This window comes from Clarias gariepinus, chromosome 3 (assembly GCF_024256425.1).
Source record: "Clarias gariepinus isolate MV-2021 ecotype Netherlands chromosome 3, CGAR_prim_01v2, whole genome shotgun sequence".
Lineage (NCBI taxonomy): Eukaryota > Metazoa > Chordata > Actinopteri > Siluriformes > Clariidae > Clarias > Clarias gariepinus.
In genome coordinates this window covers 33,417,926-33,433,205 of record NC_071102.1, presented here as the reverse complement: position 1 = coordinate 33,433,205, position 15,280 = coordinate 33,417,926, and the positions used below count along the sequence as shown (strand labels likewise).

Genomic DNA, 15,280 nt, shown 5'->3' with positions numbered 1-15,280 from the left:
AAATAATAATAATAAATAAAATTACTTTACACAAAACATGTTTAAGTTAAATAAGTAAAACAATCAACTTAATTCCAGTAACATGAGAAAATCTAATTCCTTACTTTCCACCACTGATAATAACTGATTTATTGTCTTTACTGTAATTTAAAATCAGAAGAATCTAATGTTTTATTCTCTAATGTTTCTTCTATTTATTCTTCATATGTGATCTTCATCCTATAATACAGATGAGAATGAGTGTGACCCAGAGACGGCCCCAATATGTGGTGCAAATGCAAATTGCTACAACACAAATGGTAGCTACTACTGTCAGTGTATAACGGGGTACCAGACAAGAACACGGATTCTTAATTTTACTCAGGAGAATAGTGAACAATGCAAAGGTCAGTATGTCTGTGATATTCTCTGATGTTTATTTCTGTATTAATGCTACATTAAGGATAAACCTAAACCTCTGCTTTTGTGGTTCTGTCTCAGATATTAATGAGTGTACTACAAACATAGTCATCTGTGGCTCTAATGCTGCATGCGATAACACCCCTGGTTCCTATTACTGCACATGTGTTTCTGGTTTTGTGGCCAGCAACGGACAGAAGCAGTTTAATGCAAGTCAAAGTGTTTCATGCAACGGTGAGACATGAATTAGCTAAGGGATGAAAGTAACAAGCATGAGGACTTTTTTATGTTAATAATTTTATAGTTTTCATTAACTCTGCTGTAACATTATCTGAACTTAATGTAATAAGCTGACTTTCATGTCTACCAGAGAGACAGGAATAAATTTGACATTGTAGCAAGGATTTGTGAAACACATTTGTATATTCTGTAAATATTTATGAAAGACTCTTAAAGGTACTCTTGTGTTTACTGTAGTTTTATAGTAAACCTTCATCATGATACATTTTAGAGCATTTAATGCATTAAACCACACCACTTTATACAGAATACACTACATTAGGTTACATGTAAGAAATATACTGTATATAATAAGAAAATATCATATAAAAAATAAGAGACTGCAGCAATTTACTCCTAAATCAAACCTCTGGAATGTAATCAAGAGAAAAGCTAGCAAGCAAAGCTGAGCTGTTTGTCTCTGATGTATTTAACAGTTTGAGGATAAGAAAACTAAAACTTCTACTCTTGTTTCCTTTCAGACATCAACGAGTGTGAGAAAAACAATTGTGGTGTTAATTCTCAGTGCAAAAACACTCTTGGCTCATATTACTGCACATGTAAGCCAGGTTTTGTGAGCAGCAATGGACAGGAAAAATTTAAAGCAATCCAAGGGGTTACATGCAATGGTAATGTGTTCTTTGGTCATCGTTTTACTTGACTCTACTTGAAGTATTGCATCTTTCACATAAGCTAAATAATATTTTGAATGTCCATGTGTCCTTGTGCATGTAGTTTGGAGCATTTTAGGCCAAAAGTGCAGAATTCAAGTTATTATCTGTATGGTCAGATTCCATTATAGCCCTCATGATTTAATGTGGCTTAAAAATCACTTAAAGAATATTAATTAAGTAAATTGTAAGATTTGTGTAAATCACTAGCCAAAGACAAAATTACAGCATTCACTAGGTTTTATTAATAAGAAGTTTGTCATATTGTCTTAAACCATTTTATCAAGGCCACATATTTTATTTTATTTTTTTTAACAACATGGCACTGATCTCAGAATTCCCTAAAGTGTGTGTGTTAATGCTCCAGCTGGAATAATCCTCATTTATTTTCTTATACAGTATTAAAACTCACTCTGTATCACTCTCCCTCCAAACACTTTATATAAGTATATTTACTATCTGTCAAACTTTTGGACACGACTTTTAATGCCATGGTCTTTCCTGGTTTTTATTTCATTCTACATTTGTGTGTATGTGTGTTAATTAGGAAAAACCAGTTCTGATTTTTGTTTATGGTACTTTTAAAAGCAAACTTTTTTTATTGTAGACATCAATGAGTGTGAGAAGAACAAAACCATCTGTGGTTCTAATGCTACCTGCAATAATACAATCGGCTCCTATTACTGCACATGTAATACGGGTTTCGTGGCCAGTCACTTGCAGGGGAAGTTTAATGCCAGTCAAGATGTTAAATGCAATGGTAAGGTGTGACTCTGAAGTAGGATTTCATTCTTTTGAGTTGTTCATTATCCTGTAGTCCATTGATTAAGTGAAGAATTTAACATCTGGAACTACGTTTATAGATTCTATTTTTAGAATCCTTGGACTATCTCTAGAATTAGTTTTGCTGTATTAAGGAACCATAATGCATGTTTTTTTCTTTTCACAAAAGAAAACAATTAAAGCATGAGTTAGCTATTTTTTTTTTTAATTAAAACTCAACCAACAGTATTAATGCCACTAAACTGCATATTTACACAGCCACAAACATGACTGTAGGCTGATTTATCCATTTGAGACAAAAATGTGGCAGATAAAGTTATTGTATTTTGAAAAATAATCCAAAATTCACTAAATATAACAAAAATAAACAACTAGCTTTTGCTCTTTTGCTCAACACCGATGCTTAATAGCATTATGGTACCAAAGTACCAGTATTAATGCTAGGGTTGGGTACCAAAACCTGGTGCCAATATGTACATGAGTGTGTGTGTTAATTAGGCAAAGCTAATTGAAATAGTACGTTTTGATTTTTGTTTATGGTACTTTTAAAAGAAAACCTTTTTTTATTGTAGACATCAATGAGTGTGAGGAGAACAAAACCATCTGTGGTTTTAATGCTACCTGCAATAATACAATCGGCTCCTATTACTGCACATGTAATAGGGGTTTCGTGGCCAGTCACTTGCAGGGGAAGTTTAATGCCAGTCAAGATGTTAAATGCAATGGTAAGGTGTGACTCTGAAGTAGGATTTCATTCTTTTGAGTTGTTCATTATCCTGTAGTCCACTGATTAAGTGAAGAATTTAACATCTGGAACTACGTTTATAGATTTTATTTTTAGAATCCTTGGACTATCTCTAGAACTTGCTTTGCTATATTTAAAACCATAATGCATGTGTTTTTCTTTTCACAAAAAAAAACAATTAAAGCATGAGTTAGCTACTTTTTAAATTAAAACTCAACCAACAGTATTAATGCCACTAAACTGCATATTTACACAGCCACAAACATTAGGCTGATTCATCCATTTGGGACAAAACTGTGGCAGGTGAAGTTATTGTGTTTTGAAAAATGATTCAAAATTCACTAAATATAACCAAAAAAAACTAGCATTTGCTCTTTTGCTCAACACTAATGCTTAATAGCATTATGGCTAGGGTTGGGTACCAAAACCTGGTGCCAATATCTGCGTGTGTGTGTGTGTGTGTGTGTGTGTGTGTGTGTGTGTGTGTGTGTGTGTGTGTGTGTGTGTGTGTGTGTGTGTGTTAATTAGGCAAAGCTAATTTAAATAGCAAGTTCTGATTTTTGTTTATGGTACTTTTAAAAGCAAACCTTTTTTTATTGTAGACATCAATGAGTGTGAGAAGAACAAAACCATCTGCGGTTCTAATGCTACCTGCAATAATACAATCGGCTCCTATTACTGCACATGTAATACGAGTTTCGTGGCCAGTCACTTGCAGGGGAAGTTTAATGCCAGTCAAGATGTTAAATGCAATGGTAAGGTGTGACTCTGAAGTAGGATTTCATTCTTTTGAGTTGTTCATTATCCTGTAGTCCATTGATTAAGTGAAGATTTTAACATCTGGAACTACGTTTATAGATTCTATTTTTAGAATCCTTGGACTATCTCTAGAACTTGTTTTGCTGTATTTAGGAACCATAATGCATGTTTTTTTTTCTTTTTTTACAAAAAAAAAAAAAACAAAGCAAGAGTTAGCTACTTTTTTGATTAAATCTCAACCAACAGTATTAATGCCACTAAACTGCATATTTACACAGCCACAAACATAACTGTAGGTCGATTTATCCATTTGGGACAAAACTGTGGCAGGTGAAGTTATTGTGTTTTGAAAAATGATCCAAAATTCACTAAATATAACCAAAAAAACTAGCATTTGCTCTTTTGCTCAACACTGATGCTTAATAGCATTATGGCTAGGGTTGGGTACCAAAACCTGGTGCCAATATGTGTGTGCGTCCGTGCGTCCGTGCGTGCGTGCGTGTGTGTGTGTATGTGTGTGTGTGTGTGTTAATTAGGCAAAGCTAATTAAAATGGCAAGTTCTAATTTTTGTTTATGGTACTTTTAAAAGCAAACTTTTTTTATTGTAGACATCAATGAGTGTGAGGAGAACAAAACCATCTGCAGTTCTAATGCTACCTGCAATAATACAATCGGCTCCTATTACTGCACATGTAATACGGGTTTCGTGGCCAGTCACTTGCAGGGGAAGTTTAATGCCAGTCAAGATGTTAAATGCAATGGTAAGGTGTGACTCTGAAGTAGGATTTCATTCTTTTGAGTTGTTCATTATCCTGTAGTCCATTGATTAAGTGAAGAATGTAACATCTGGAGCTACACATTTATATATTCTATTTTTAGAATCTTCTGACTATCTCTAGAACTTGTTTTGCTATATTTAAGAACCATAATGCATGTGTTTTTCTTTTTACAAAAAAAAAAAACAATTAAAGCATGAGTTAACTACTTTTTTAAGCTCAACCAACAGTATTAATGCTAGGGTTGGGTACCAAAACCTGGTGCCAATATGGTATGTACTAGAACCAAATCAGAACATCTGACATCAGTGTCACCGCTCCTCAATAACCCCCATGCATTTTCTTATACCTTATACCTCACTCTGTATCACTCCTTTTCAAAATACATCATTTAGGTACAGTATATACAGTACCGGTAAAATGTTTGGACACACCTTCTAACTCCATGGTCTTTCCTGATTTTTATTTTTTCCTACATTGTAAAACAATGGTGAAGGCATCCAAAAAATACAATAATCTCAACTGACCATTTGATAATCTGAGGTGCTGGTTGTTAATTGGTGATTTTTGAGGCTGGTAACTGTAAATTAACTTCTCCTCTGAAGAAGAGGTAAGTTTTGGTTTTGCTTTCCTGGGATGGTCTTCATGAGAGCCAAGTTTCATATTATTATTGATGGGTTTTGCAAATGCACTCGACACAATACTGTTTTTGCAAGAACTATTTCAAAACAGCTGAACTTGGTGTATTAAAATAACAACTGACTGTTGTTGTTACTTAATTACATAATGCAGTACTGTATGTGTTATTTCATAGTTTTTCATAGTGTTTTTCTTGAATGTATAAAATAAACTGTATATTTCCACATTGGATTTTACGGAATTCTAAAGACAAGCTATTACATGTTATCACTCACTTTTTTACAGTAGCTGCTCCTGATATCCAGTCTCTCTCTCTCTCTCTCTCTCTCTCTCTCCCTCTCTCTCTCCGTGTGTGTGTGTGTGTGTGTGTGTGTGTGTGTGTGTGCGTGTGCGTGTGTGTGTGTGTGTGTGTGTTAATTAGGCAAAGCTAATTAAAATGGCAAGTTCTGACTTATGTTCATATTACTTTTAAAAGCAAACCTTTTTTGTATTGTAGACATCAATGAGTGTGAGAAGAACGAAACCATCTGTGGTTCTAATGCTACCTGCAATAATACAATCGGCTCCTATTACTGCACATGTAATAGGGGTTTCGTGGCCAGTCACTTGCAGGGGAAGTTTAATGCCAGTCAAGATGTTAAATGCAATGGTAAGGTGTGACTCTGAAGCAGGATTTCATTCACTTGAGTTGTTTATTATCCTGTAGTCCATTGATTAAGTGAAGAATTTAACACCTGGAACTATACATTTATAGGAAATAATCAAGATTATGTAAGTGTATGCCTAAAAATTTTAACACCTATGATTTATTTTCTCTTTAGAACTGAAATGTGACGATCTTTATAGTGAAAATCCATCTGTGCAGGTACAATATGTAGGTTTTTTTTTCTTTCGAATCTGGTTCTTCTCAATATTTCTGAAGATTACCACTGGTGTCTCACGCTTAATCATACTTGGACATGCAAGTTGTTCTGAGAATATTCTCTATGAAAAATTGCACCAACTTTCTGTAGTGCCTGATGTGTAAGGACAGCATACATGATCTACGTAGTTATCATTTCCCTCCTCTGTCTGTTCTCCACAGATCTCTGAAGACCTGAATCAGCTTCTTCTAGAGTTGCAGAGCAAATGTAAGGAGAAGGAAACGACTGGAGAGAGGATGTTAGAGGTAACTTTGCCTAAATTACTGACTTTCAGATGAAACTAAAATAAATAAACTTCCATCAATGCATTTATATTAAGTAATATAAAAGAAATATTGTTGAATGTGTAGGGAAATGTGTTAAAGAAATTTCCCCGCTGTGGGACAAATCTTATAACAGACACATGCTAGGTTTATATACAGAAAGTAACTGAGGAATTGTTTTATTTTAAAGGCACTGATCTAAGTGCTAGTTTGATTACATTTTAGCAGCAAACTGGACACATCACTTGTGCTGCATGTAGTAAGGAATAAAACCCTTAGAGGCACACTGGGGAAAGAATTAGTGACACGGTGATGTGATCTCTCTCCACAAAAAGAGAAATTCCTCTTATGGCACTTTGCAGTTTGAGAGAAATTATTGATTTATGTAAAGGAGGATGTTGTGCATTTTAAGCATTTTAGTTACATTTAATATGATTTAAGTTGAAGTACATTAACAAAATAAGGTATAATCAGAAGTTTTATCGAAATTAAGAGGACAAAAAGATTTATTTAGAAACTGCAAAGTGCAAACAAATGCCATCCTGAAAACTTTCCCATGGTTGACAGCTTTATGTTTTAAGACATTTTTTTAAATCTGTTCATGTTTACTGTCTGCCATACAAGTCCCTACGTTGATCATGCAGAAACAAGAGCAGATGAAAAGTTTGACAGCAAAATGGAAAGCCATTTTTTTTATTTTTACTCATTTTGGCAAATTATTGCCCAGAGGCACACATGGTTATCTATAACAAAATATTTTTTGTTGACAATTACTATATATTCTATGTTTAGAATCTTTACGTATAATATATCGTTACATATAAAAAAATAAAATAAAATTAACCAACCGTATTAATGCCACTAAACTGCATATTTACACAGCAACAAACACAACTGTAGGCTGGTTTATTTATTTGGGACAAAACTGTGGCAGGTGAATTCATTGTGCTTTGCAAAATAATCTAAAATTGGATAAATATAACCAAACAATTTTGACAAAAAACTATCATTTGCTCTTTTGCTTAACAATAACCTAATACCATTATGGCTAGGGTTGGCCTGTATGTACTAGAACACGGTGCGTTTCAATCAATTGAAATATTTGTCCTCTGGTTCTCTAAAACAGAGATAAGATGTATTATCACCCTCACCGTGAGGTTTCACATGTGAAAAATAATTTCCCGACTGAGAAAAAGCACATGAACGCGAGTCAGAAAGCTCTAATAATACAAATCCATCTAATCTCTGTAGTAATGTGAGTGTTTGTGTTGTCTTCACATTCTGACTTAAAAGCACAATTCAGGATATTAGTTATAGTAGGTTGAAAGAGTATCTGATGAGGACAGGAATGCTGTGTGTAAACACTGTAATTACACTTGCTCTGACGGAAGCAGGTAGAGGTAGCTCACTAAGGATGTATGTACTTATATTTATGTATGCTTTAAACTTTTAATATATGTTTTTTTTTTTTATTAAAAGCCATTCTTTAACGTTATCCAACATGTCGATTCAGGCACCATTTAGACACCGGTACCATTTATCTGGTATCCTAAAAAACACAAACAATACTCAACAAAAAAACACAAAATATTTAGTAATTGCTTGTAATAGCATGTTTGCTTAATCCTTGACCATTGGATCAATTTTAACAAACCTGCTGTATCCTCTCTTTCTCTCACTTTTACAGATTCTTCTTGAGGCATTAGACAGATTTCTTTCAAAAACATCTTTAACAGATACCAAGATTATCACAGCTTTGTTTAAATTGGTTGAAAACATCCTCCCTCTGATTGGACAGCTGCAGACGAAGAGCGATATCAGTAAATCATATCTTCGTGCACGTAAGAGACTAATACAGCCATCAGACTCCATACACATGGACCTTATTAATTATATTATAATTTAGTGTCATAGTTTCATAGTCTAATCAGCTATACAATAATATCCTGCAATTATCATATATATTTATGCATATCATATTTGTTTTGCAGGAGTCCAGATATTGGTGAAAAGAAGTCCAAATGCTCCACATGGCATGTTTTCTTTGTCCACCAATGATACAGAATTTAATAGCCATTGGGAAGCAGCAGTAGGAGATTCTTATCAAGGTACAGACTGTTATTTATGCTGTGCTTTACATAAATCTTTAACAATATTATGCCTGATTTAATCTTTAACCTTTACGTGGTCCACTCAGAAACATATATAGAAAAGAGTATTTTAATCCAGAGACAGAGACTAATAGACTTTTATAGTATAGAATAACTGATTTATACATAAAAAGTCAGTATTTTGACACACATTGTAATAGTTGTAATGCTAAAAATGTCTCCATCAATGGAATATTGTTTGATGATTAACGAACAGAACAGAGTGGTACAGACAGTGTCCCCTCTCACTCTGCCTGCTTGTGTATATTGTTAAACAGGCTTTGCATCGACGTCCCTGTTTGAATACCGGAGTCTGAATAGTTCACTCATCAACACCTTCTCCAATAGAAGTAAAATCTCTGTAGATCGATGCAAGCTCAACTCAAAAGTAGTGACGATAGCAGTCACAAACCCGAACACGGCTCATCTAAAGAATCCGATCACTCTCAACTTCTCTCACCTGCAGGTACTGCACTAACAACTATACTGTATGCAACAGATTATTTAAGTGTTTTAATGATTATGTTTTTATTGGGATTTTAATAACTGATGCAAATTGTTATTCTAAACATCCTTTGGAGACAATAAAGAAGTAGGAGTGCAATTGCGTCTCTTATGCTACAGAACATATTTTGTAAAATGCGTAGCCTTTGGCCACCAAACAGATTTTACTTTATAAATGAATACAGCTAGATCCATTTTACTGAGATCCCTGAGCATCACATGAAATATTTTATTATGATTACTCATCGATACCTTCCAAATCACATCCCTTGTCTTTTGTTTATTAAGAGTGTACAGCCTATGTCATTCAAAATATCTCAAAATATATATATATAATAGGCCCAAGTAACACACCATTTTGCATGTGAATAAGAGAGAAAAGTATGTAAATTTCATGAATGTGCTGCGTATGTTTTTTGTAAAAATGAAACTACCTAAATGGCATCATATGCAAAGTGGAGAGAGATAAATAATCTCCCATGCTAAAGCCATTCAAACTGTGTGTTAATAAAAATGTTATTAAAACCTGGAAGGCTAGTGCTGAGCTGTCGACTTCACTTGATCAGAAAAAAATTGTGAATGACCGTGGTTGAAGCTCACTTAAACACTTGGTGAAGCTGCACCACAAAAAAAACGACAGTAGAAATCAGAGCTACAGTGCCTTGCAAAAGTATTCATACCCCTTGAACTTTTTCATATTTTGTCACGTTACAACCACTAATGCAAATGTAATTCTTTGGGGGATATTATGTGGTAGACCAACACAAAGTGGCACATAATTGTAAAGTGAAAGGAAAAGGATAATTGGTTTTCTTTTCTTTTCTTTTTTTTCAAATCCTTTTACAAAAGAACTTAGACGATTGGAACTACAATAAATAGCTGTGTGGCTATAAGAAAATCACTTGTTAGTGAGACTCATCTATAGCATTAATAGCATACAGTAGCAGGAGGAAAGGAGGAGAACATGAATATGAGCACATGGCAACTTGTACAAAGAGCTTAAAACTAAGCCAGACCAGTGCTTGCTATAATTGTAAATGTGCTGTGTTCCAAAACGAGGAGGTCATTTTGGGGAAATAATTTTAGGCAAATTGATAATTATTTTTTATTATAATAAGTCATCATTTTGATAAACATATTATTTTGACCTCATCTGCCCAAAAATGTCTCCTGCAAATGAAAGTATTAATCATACTAATTATCATATCCGAATTCCAGGCTTTTAAGAAATTATCAAGCTTTTACATTTAGTAAAGCATTTAATGACCAATCTTTTTAAAATTGAATTGCTTTTTCTTTAACAGGAAACACAATTGAAATCAGTTTGTGTTTTCTGGGACTCCAAGCTGGAAGGGGGTGCGTGGTCTACTGAAGGCTGCAACGTAATCCAAAATACCACCAACTACTCCGTCTGCTCATGCACACACCTCAGCAGTTTTGCTGTGCTAATGGCGCTCCATGAGCTAGATGTAGGTGACTTTGTACATGAGGCAATAATAAAATATATTTTAACTTTGGGAAATCGTCAAGCTATTCAGTCACGATTAAGAATCTTAATGGTGATTTAGCTCTTCATCAGTATTTTGCATTTTCTGTCCTTGCGATAGGACGTGTTTGAGCTTCAGCTGATCACCTGGATTGGACTCTCGTTGTCTTTAATCTGCCTGTTCATCTGCATACTGACCTTCTGGCTCATCCGCTCCATCCAAAGCACTCGCACCACCATCCATCTGCACCTCTGCATCAGCCTCTTCATCGCCGACTTAATCTTCCTCGTCGGCATCAACCAAACAGGGAACAAGGTACCTGAGCTACAACATTCTGGTTAAAATTTCATGCATTGCAATTAAAGTAAATAAGAAAAGAGCTCAAAGTAATATTCAGAATTTCCCCAGTGTGTATTTCATCATGTGATTTTAAAGGGAACTTTAGAAAGGAACTTAGTAAAGAAGTTGACTGCAATGCTTAGTCACTCTAATTTTCCCTAAAGACGGTGGAATCTTTTGCAAAAACACTGCAAAAAACAGTAGGGGAAGTAGTATAAGTGTAACAGATCTGAAACAAACCATAACAACGGCAAGTTTTTTTCGATACCGTCACTTCTGGATTGCAAAAGTCTTGAGCAGCACTCATTTCTTCATATTTTGTTACCAAAGAGACAGACTTTCAATATTTTAACGTAGACTTGGGGAAAAATTCTTTAGGCTTCCTTTCTGAAGGTCTTTTATGGCTCTCATTTTCAGTGCAATCCCTGTAGCTGAGCAGTTTCAGATAATTGTTTTTTTTTGTTGTTAAACCACACAGTCACCTATGAATCATCCAAGCATAAAAAAATAAGCATAAACCTATGTGAACAGGTGAAGATGATTACAGATGATCAGGCTGGTAATTAGTATAATAGTGATGCTCAATGCTGAGGGGTTGGAACAGACGAGGGGGGAAATGAGGTTGCTCCTGAAGTTGAGTTTTTTAATTGTATCTTTAAGCATGTCACAGCAAAACATTCATTTCTTTCATTTAATCTAAATTATTTCATTTCATTACATACGAAAAAATAAGCTGTCTCAGGACTTAGTACTTTACATCTTTACTTCTATAAAGCTACTTTTTATAATGTCCATTCTTTCAAGAACTTAAATAAAAATTCATTGAATTGAATTTTTCGGATTACAATTAAAAAAACATGCTTAAATGTAGAAGTGGGGAAAAAATATATAGATCCCGTAAATCAAAAGAACCACCCATTAACATGCACGTCATAGAGAGACCCGGAGACTGACAGAAGATAGGAAATACATTAGCGTTTTCTGGTTAAACAAATGGGTTCCAGGAGACACAAGTTGTTTGTATATTCATCTGGATACAGAATATAGGAAATGTTACCATAGAATCAGGAAGCACAATGACGTAGTTGTTTTATGGGCATAGAGGCATGGGAGCATTCGCATGATAATACAAAACCTTACAGTATGTGTGTGCGAATGTGTCTGTCCTGAAATGGTGATGTGTGTTACCCTGCTCCAGGCCACCCACGGCCCTGTATAGGATAAGCGCTATAGAAAATAAATGAATAAATGATGTAAACTTCTGAGCTCATATAATTTAAATTTTGTTGTTGTTGTTGTTAACATCTCAATATAAGGTAATCAATTTTTGGATATAAATGAATAAACATCTGATGTCAGTCTACTTAAAAAGTCTTTTCTTTTCAACTGTAGGCATGAAAGAAGTCATGCTGACATGTTACAGATGTAGAGATATAACTATAATATACAGACAAAATATACATATCATTTATTGCTCTGACCTGGTGCTCAGTACCCCTGATAGTCACGTTGGCATGAATGGACAATTTTTTTATGTTTTTCTTTAAATTCCATAACACTGAAAAGACCCAAGCATTTTATTCAATTTTATGCCACTTACTGTTTAAAACTTAGTACACATTGCGCTGTTTGGAGCTCAGCCTAGATGCTGTGTAATTTAATTTATGAGATCAATCCATGCAGTGCAGCACAAACCCCATTACAAAGTGTTCCTTCAAAATTAGATTCCTCAAGTAATTGGATTCCTCTGAACATAACCTCTCCAGTAAGTGAAATATTTTTCTGAGTGTTTCCCCTCCTTTCTGTTCGAAACTCCAGGTGGGATGTTCAGTGGTGGCGGGTCTGCTGCACTTCTTCTTCCTCGCGGTGTTCTGCTGGATGTGTCTGGAAGGCGTGCAGCTATTCCGCATGGTGGTGCTGGTCTTCAACACCACTCTGAAACGTGTATATCTAATGGCCGCGGGTTATGGAATCCCGGCTCTGATTGTTATCATATCAGCCGGCATCAATTATGAAGGATATGGAACTCCGCGCTAGTGAGTTTACAATACATGTTCTTTTTCTGATTTTAACCAATCTCTATGTACCACATCTGTATTGTGTGTGTGTGTGTATATGCACCACAGACAAGAAGCCATCTTTTCCTAACCAAATTAACTCCAATGGGTTATCTACCCTCTTACGCATACTTCAGCTCACAGATGCTCTTGATTGGCTAGTGATGCTATGATTAACAAGGAATAGAGCGTGTGCCCCTCCCACTCAAAGGACAGAGCTAATTTATACGTTGTAAAGGGACAACACTCTTCTATCACAGAGAATTGGACAAATGATCAAAAAGTCCCAGGTGGAACCCTAGGATCATCAATTTGTTGACATTGAGGCCTTAAGAAAGGCCCTTATACCTCAACTGCTCAGATGTATAACAAGATAGAGTGTAACTCGCTCTGGATAAGGTCGTCCGCTAAAGGCGGTGAATGTAAATGTTTTTTTGCACTACGGTACACGGAAGCACATATTTATTTATTTATTTCTGACAGGAAACACTTAAACCTGGTATTGTGTACTATAAACACAAATTTTAAATAAGGATAAAGAGACTTTTTCATTGTAGTAATACAATGACTTTTATTTAAAGCATACGGTATTGAGTATACAGTTTAAAGTATTTACAATATACCCCCTACCATTATAATCAAATAAATATGTTGGGATGAGCTAGACCTTTTGGAAAGTCTTAGCACAACTGTTCTTACTTTTAAGTTTTATTCAGCTTTCTTATGTGGTTTTGTGGTACATCTGGTGAAATAATGGAAACTGTGCCACTGTTATTATTACTCTGAGACTCTGTGGTCACCATGGCAACATGTAACCACCATGTCCTGTGTAAAAGCAGTCCCATCTCGTCTACATGTTAATGTTATACAGTATATGCATGTAAATAGTTATAGGCTGCTATAGCAACTGCCCTTAGATTACCAATATTAATCCGTGAACAGGTTTTTGCTCTTGATTTTGACAGTTGAATTCTTGTCTGTGGGAATCACCCCTATGTACAAATACAGTAAACATTATTTTGAGGATGTCCTTAATAAAATTGAAAGTCATTGACAAACTGTTGCGTTTTTGTCATGCATCGTTGCGCAGCTGCTGGCTCAATCTGGAAAAGGGGTTCATCTGGAGCTTCTTCGGCCCTGTTTGTGTCATAATTGTTGTAAGTATTAAAAAAACATATTATTTGATCCTGGTGTGAAATGTATTTTTATTAAAAATAAATAAATTTAAAAATATAAATAATTTATTAGTTTTTGTTACCTCAGTAAAATCTCGTTATTGTTGTGTCAGGTCAATGCGGTCTTCTTTTTGATAACTGTGTCGAAGCTGGCGGAGAAATTCAACTCCCTCAACCCTGACCTAAACAGCCTAAAAAAAATCAAGTAAGCATTTTCCACATGAACCTAGGTTGTTTAAATTTAGTAACATTTAAAAAAAATCCTAATAAATAAATATGCATGTGTAAGCATGTATTTAACTGAATAGTCAGCAATTTGAATTTAAGTTTCTTATTTTTAAAGTGTGACCTCCCTTTTAACAAGATTTGTGCCTAAACTGTGTACTACACTTGCTCTTTGTCTCCCCCTACAGGACATTCACCATCACTGCCGTTGCTCAGCTGTGTGTTCTCGGCACCATGTGGATCTTTGGGTGTTTTCAGTTTGATAACGAAACACTGGTCATGTCCTACATCTTCACAGTCCTTAACAGCCTGCAGGGGGTGCTAGTGTTCATCATGCACTGTCTGCTCTCCAAACAGGTCTGTTTACTTCAGTTAACGTCACTGAAATAAAGACGTTAGAACTGGAGATGCTATTTAAATACAGACCCTTTAAAAAAAAAAAAAAAAGTCAGTTAAATGTAAAGGATTCAAATAATGTGACTGAATGCGCCATATTTTAGAAATATTTAATACAACTTTTTTTTTCAATTCCAGATGTTTAACTTGCATCGGTTACATCCAGCTGCATCACAAATCCTTGTCTTTTTCTGTGATTAGGTGAGAGATGAGTACATCCGATTCCTGACCTGTGTGACTACACTGCAGAAGATGTCGTACTCTGAATTCAGCACAAACCAGTCCAGCAAATCTCAGGTACACTCCATTTTAAAGTCAGCCTTATATAGACTTATACTGAATTTGTAATGGAGGTTCATGGGGAGGTAGAAATAAAGAACATTATATTGTAGACCAGGAAAAAATGCCAATTCAGTCCCATTTAAATCATTTTTGTAAAACATTAATAGAATAAATATTACACTTTTGTAACTTTTAGAACAAAGCAGGTAATTTTTTAATAAAATGTCAAACATTGGTATTTTCCTCAAAGCCAAAACTGACATACTGACTGTTATGAAATATTTAAAGGTAGTCTCTCAGCGCTTAAATCATTTTTAACTAGTTATCGATTGTAAAGTTTGAGTGGAGTGCTGAGTTTGGCAGCGTTATTGATCAAGAGAATGCCCTCTGGTCCAGCGCAGCGTCTTCTGACAGTGACAGCACTGTG

At 35.0% G+C, this 15,280-nt stretch overlaps 1 protein-coding gene across 8 annotated transcripts in view; it reads left to right on the top strand.

Annotated features, from left to right (window-relative positions):
* Window positions 1–15,280, top strand: part of LOC128519142 (adhesion G protein-coupled receptor E5) — a 181,557-nt gene that overhangs the window by 164,113 nt on the left and 2,164 nt on the right. For 3 of the 8 annotated variants that reach the window (XM_053492739.1, XM_053492738.1, XM_053492737.1), the window contains exons 3-22: window positions 231–386; window positions 481–633; window positions 1,161–1,307; window positions 1,957–2,109; window positions 2,705–2,857; window positions 3,480–3,632; window positions 4,246–4,398; window positions 5,549–5,701; window positions 5,874–5,917; window positions 6,137–6,220; window positions 7,926–8,079; window positions 8,230–8,346; window positions 8,667–8,854; window positions 10,197–10,361; window positions 10,500–10,694; window positions 12,537–12,754; window positions 13,866–13,932; window positions 14,064–14,155; window positions 14,364–14,532; window positions 14,773–14,868. In XM_053492739.1, the coding sequence (XP_053348714.1) occupies window positions 231–386; window positions 481–633; window positions 1,161–1,307; window positions 1,957–2,109; window positions 2,705–2,857; window positions 3,480–3,632; window positions 4,246–4,398; window positions 5,549–5,701; window positions 5,874–5,917; window positions 6,137–6,220; window positions 7,926–8,079; window positions 8,230–8,346; window positions 8,667–8,854; window positions 10,197–10,361; window positions 10,500–10,694; window positions 12,537–12,754; window positions 13,866–13,932; window positions 14,064–14,155; window positions 14,364–14,532; window positions 14,773–14,868 (2,810 nt within the window). The remainder of the gene's footprint in view (window positions 1–230; window positions 387–480; window positions 634–1,160; window positions 1,308–1,956; window positions 2,110–2,704; window positions 2,858–3,479; window positions 3,633–4,245; window positions 4,399–5,548; window positions 5,702–5,873; window positions 5,918–6,136; window positions 6,221–7,925; window positions 8,080–8,229; window positions 8,347–8,666; window positions 8,855–10,196; window positions 10,362–10,499; window positions 10,695–12,536; window positions 12,755–13,865; window positions 13,933–14,063; window positions 14,156–14,363; window positions 14,533–14,772; window positions 14,869–15,280) is intronic. The other 5 variants (XM_053492740.1, XM_053492742.1, XM_053492743.1 and 2 more) reach the window with 5 other exon arrangements.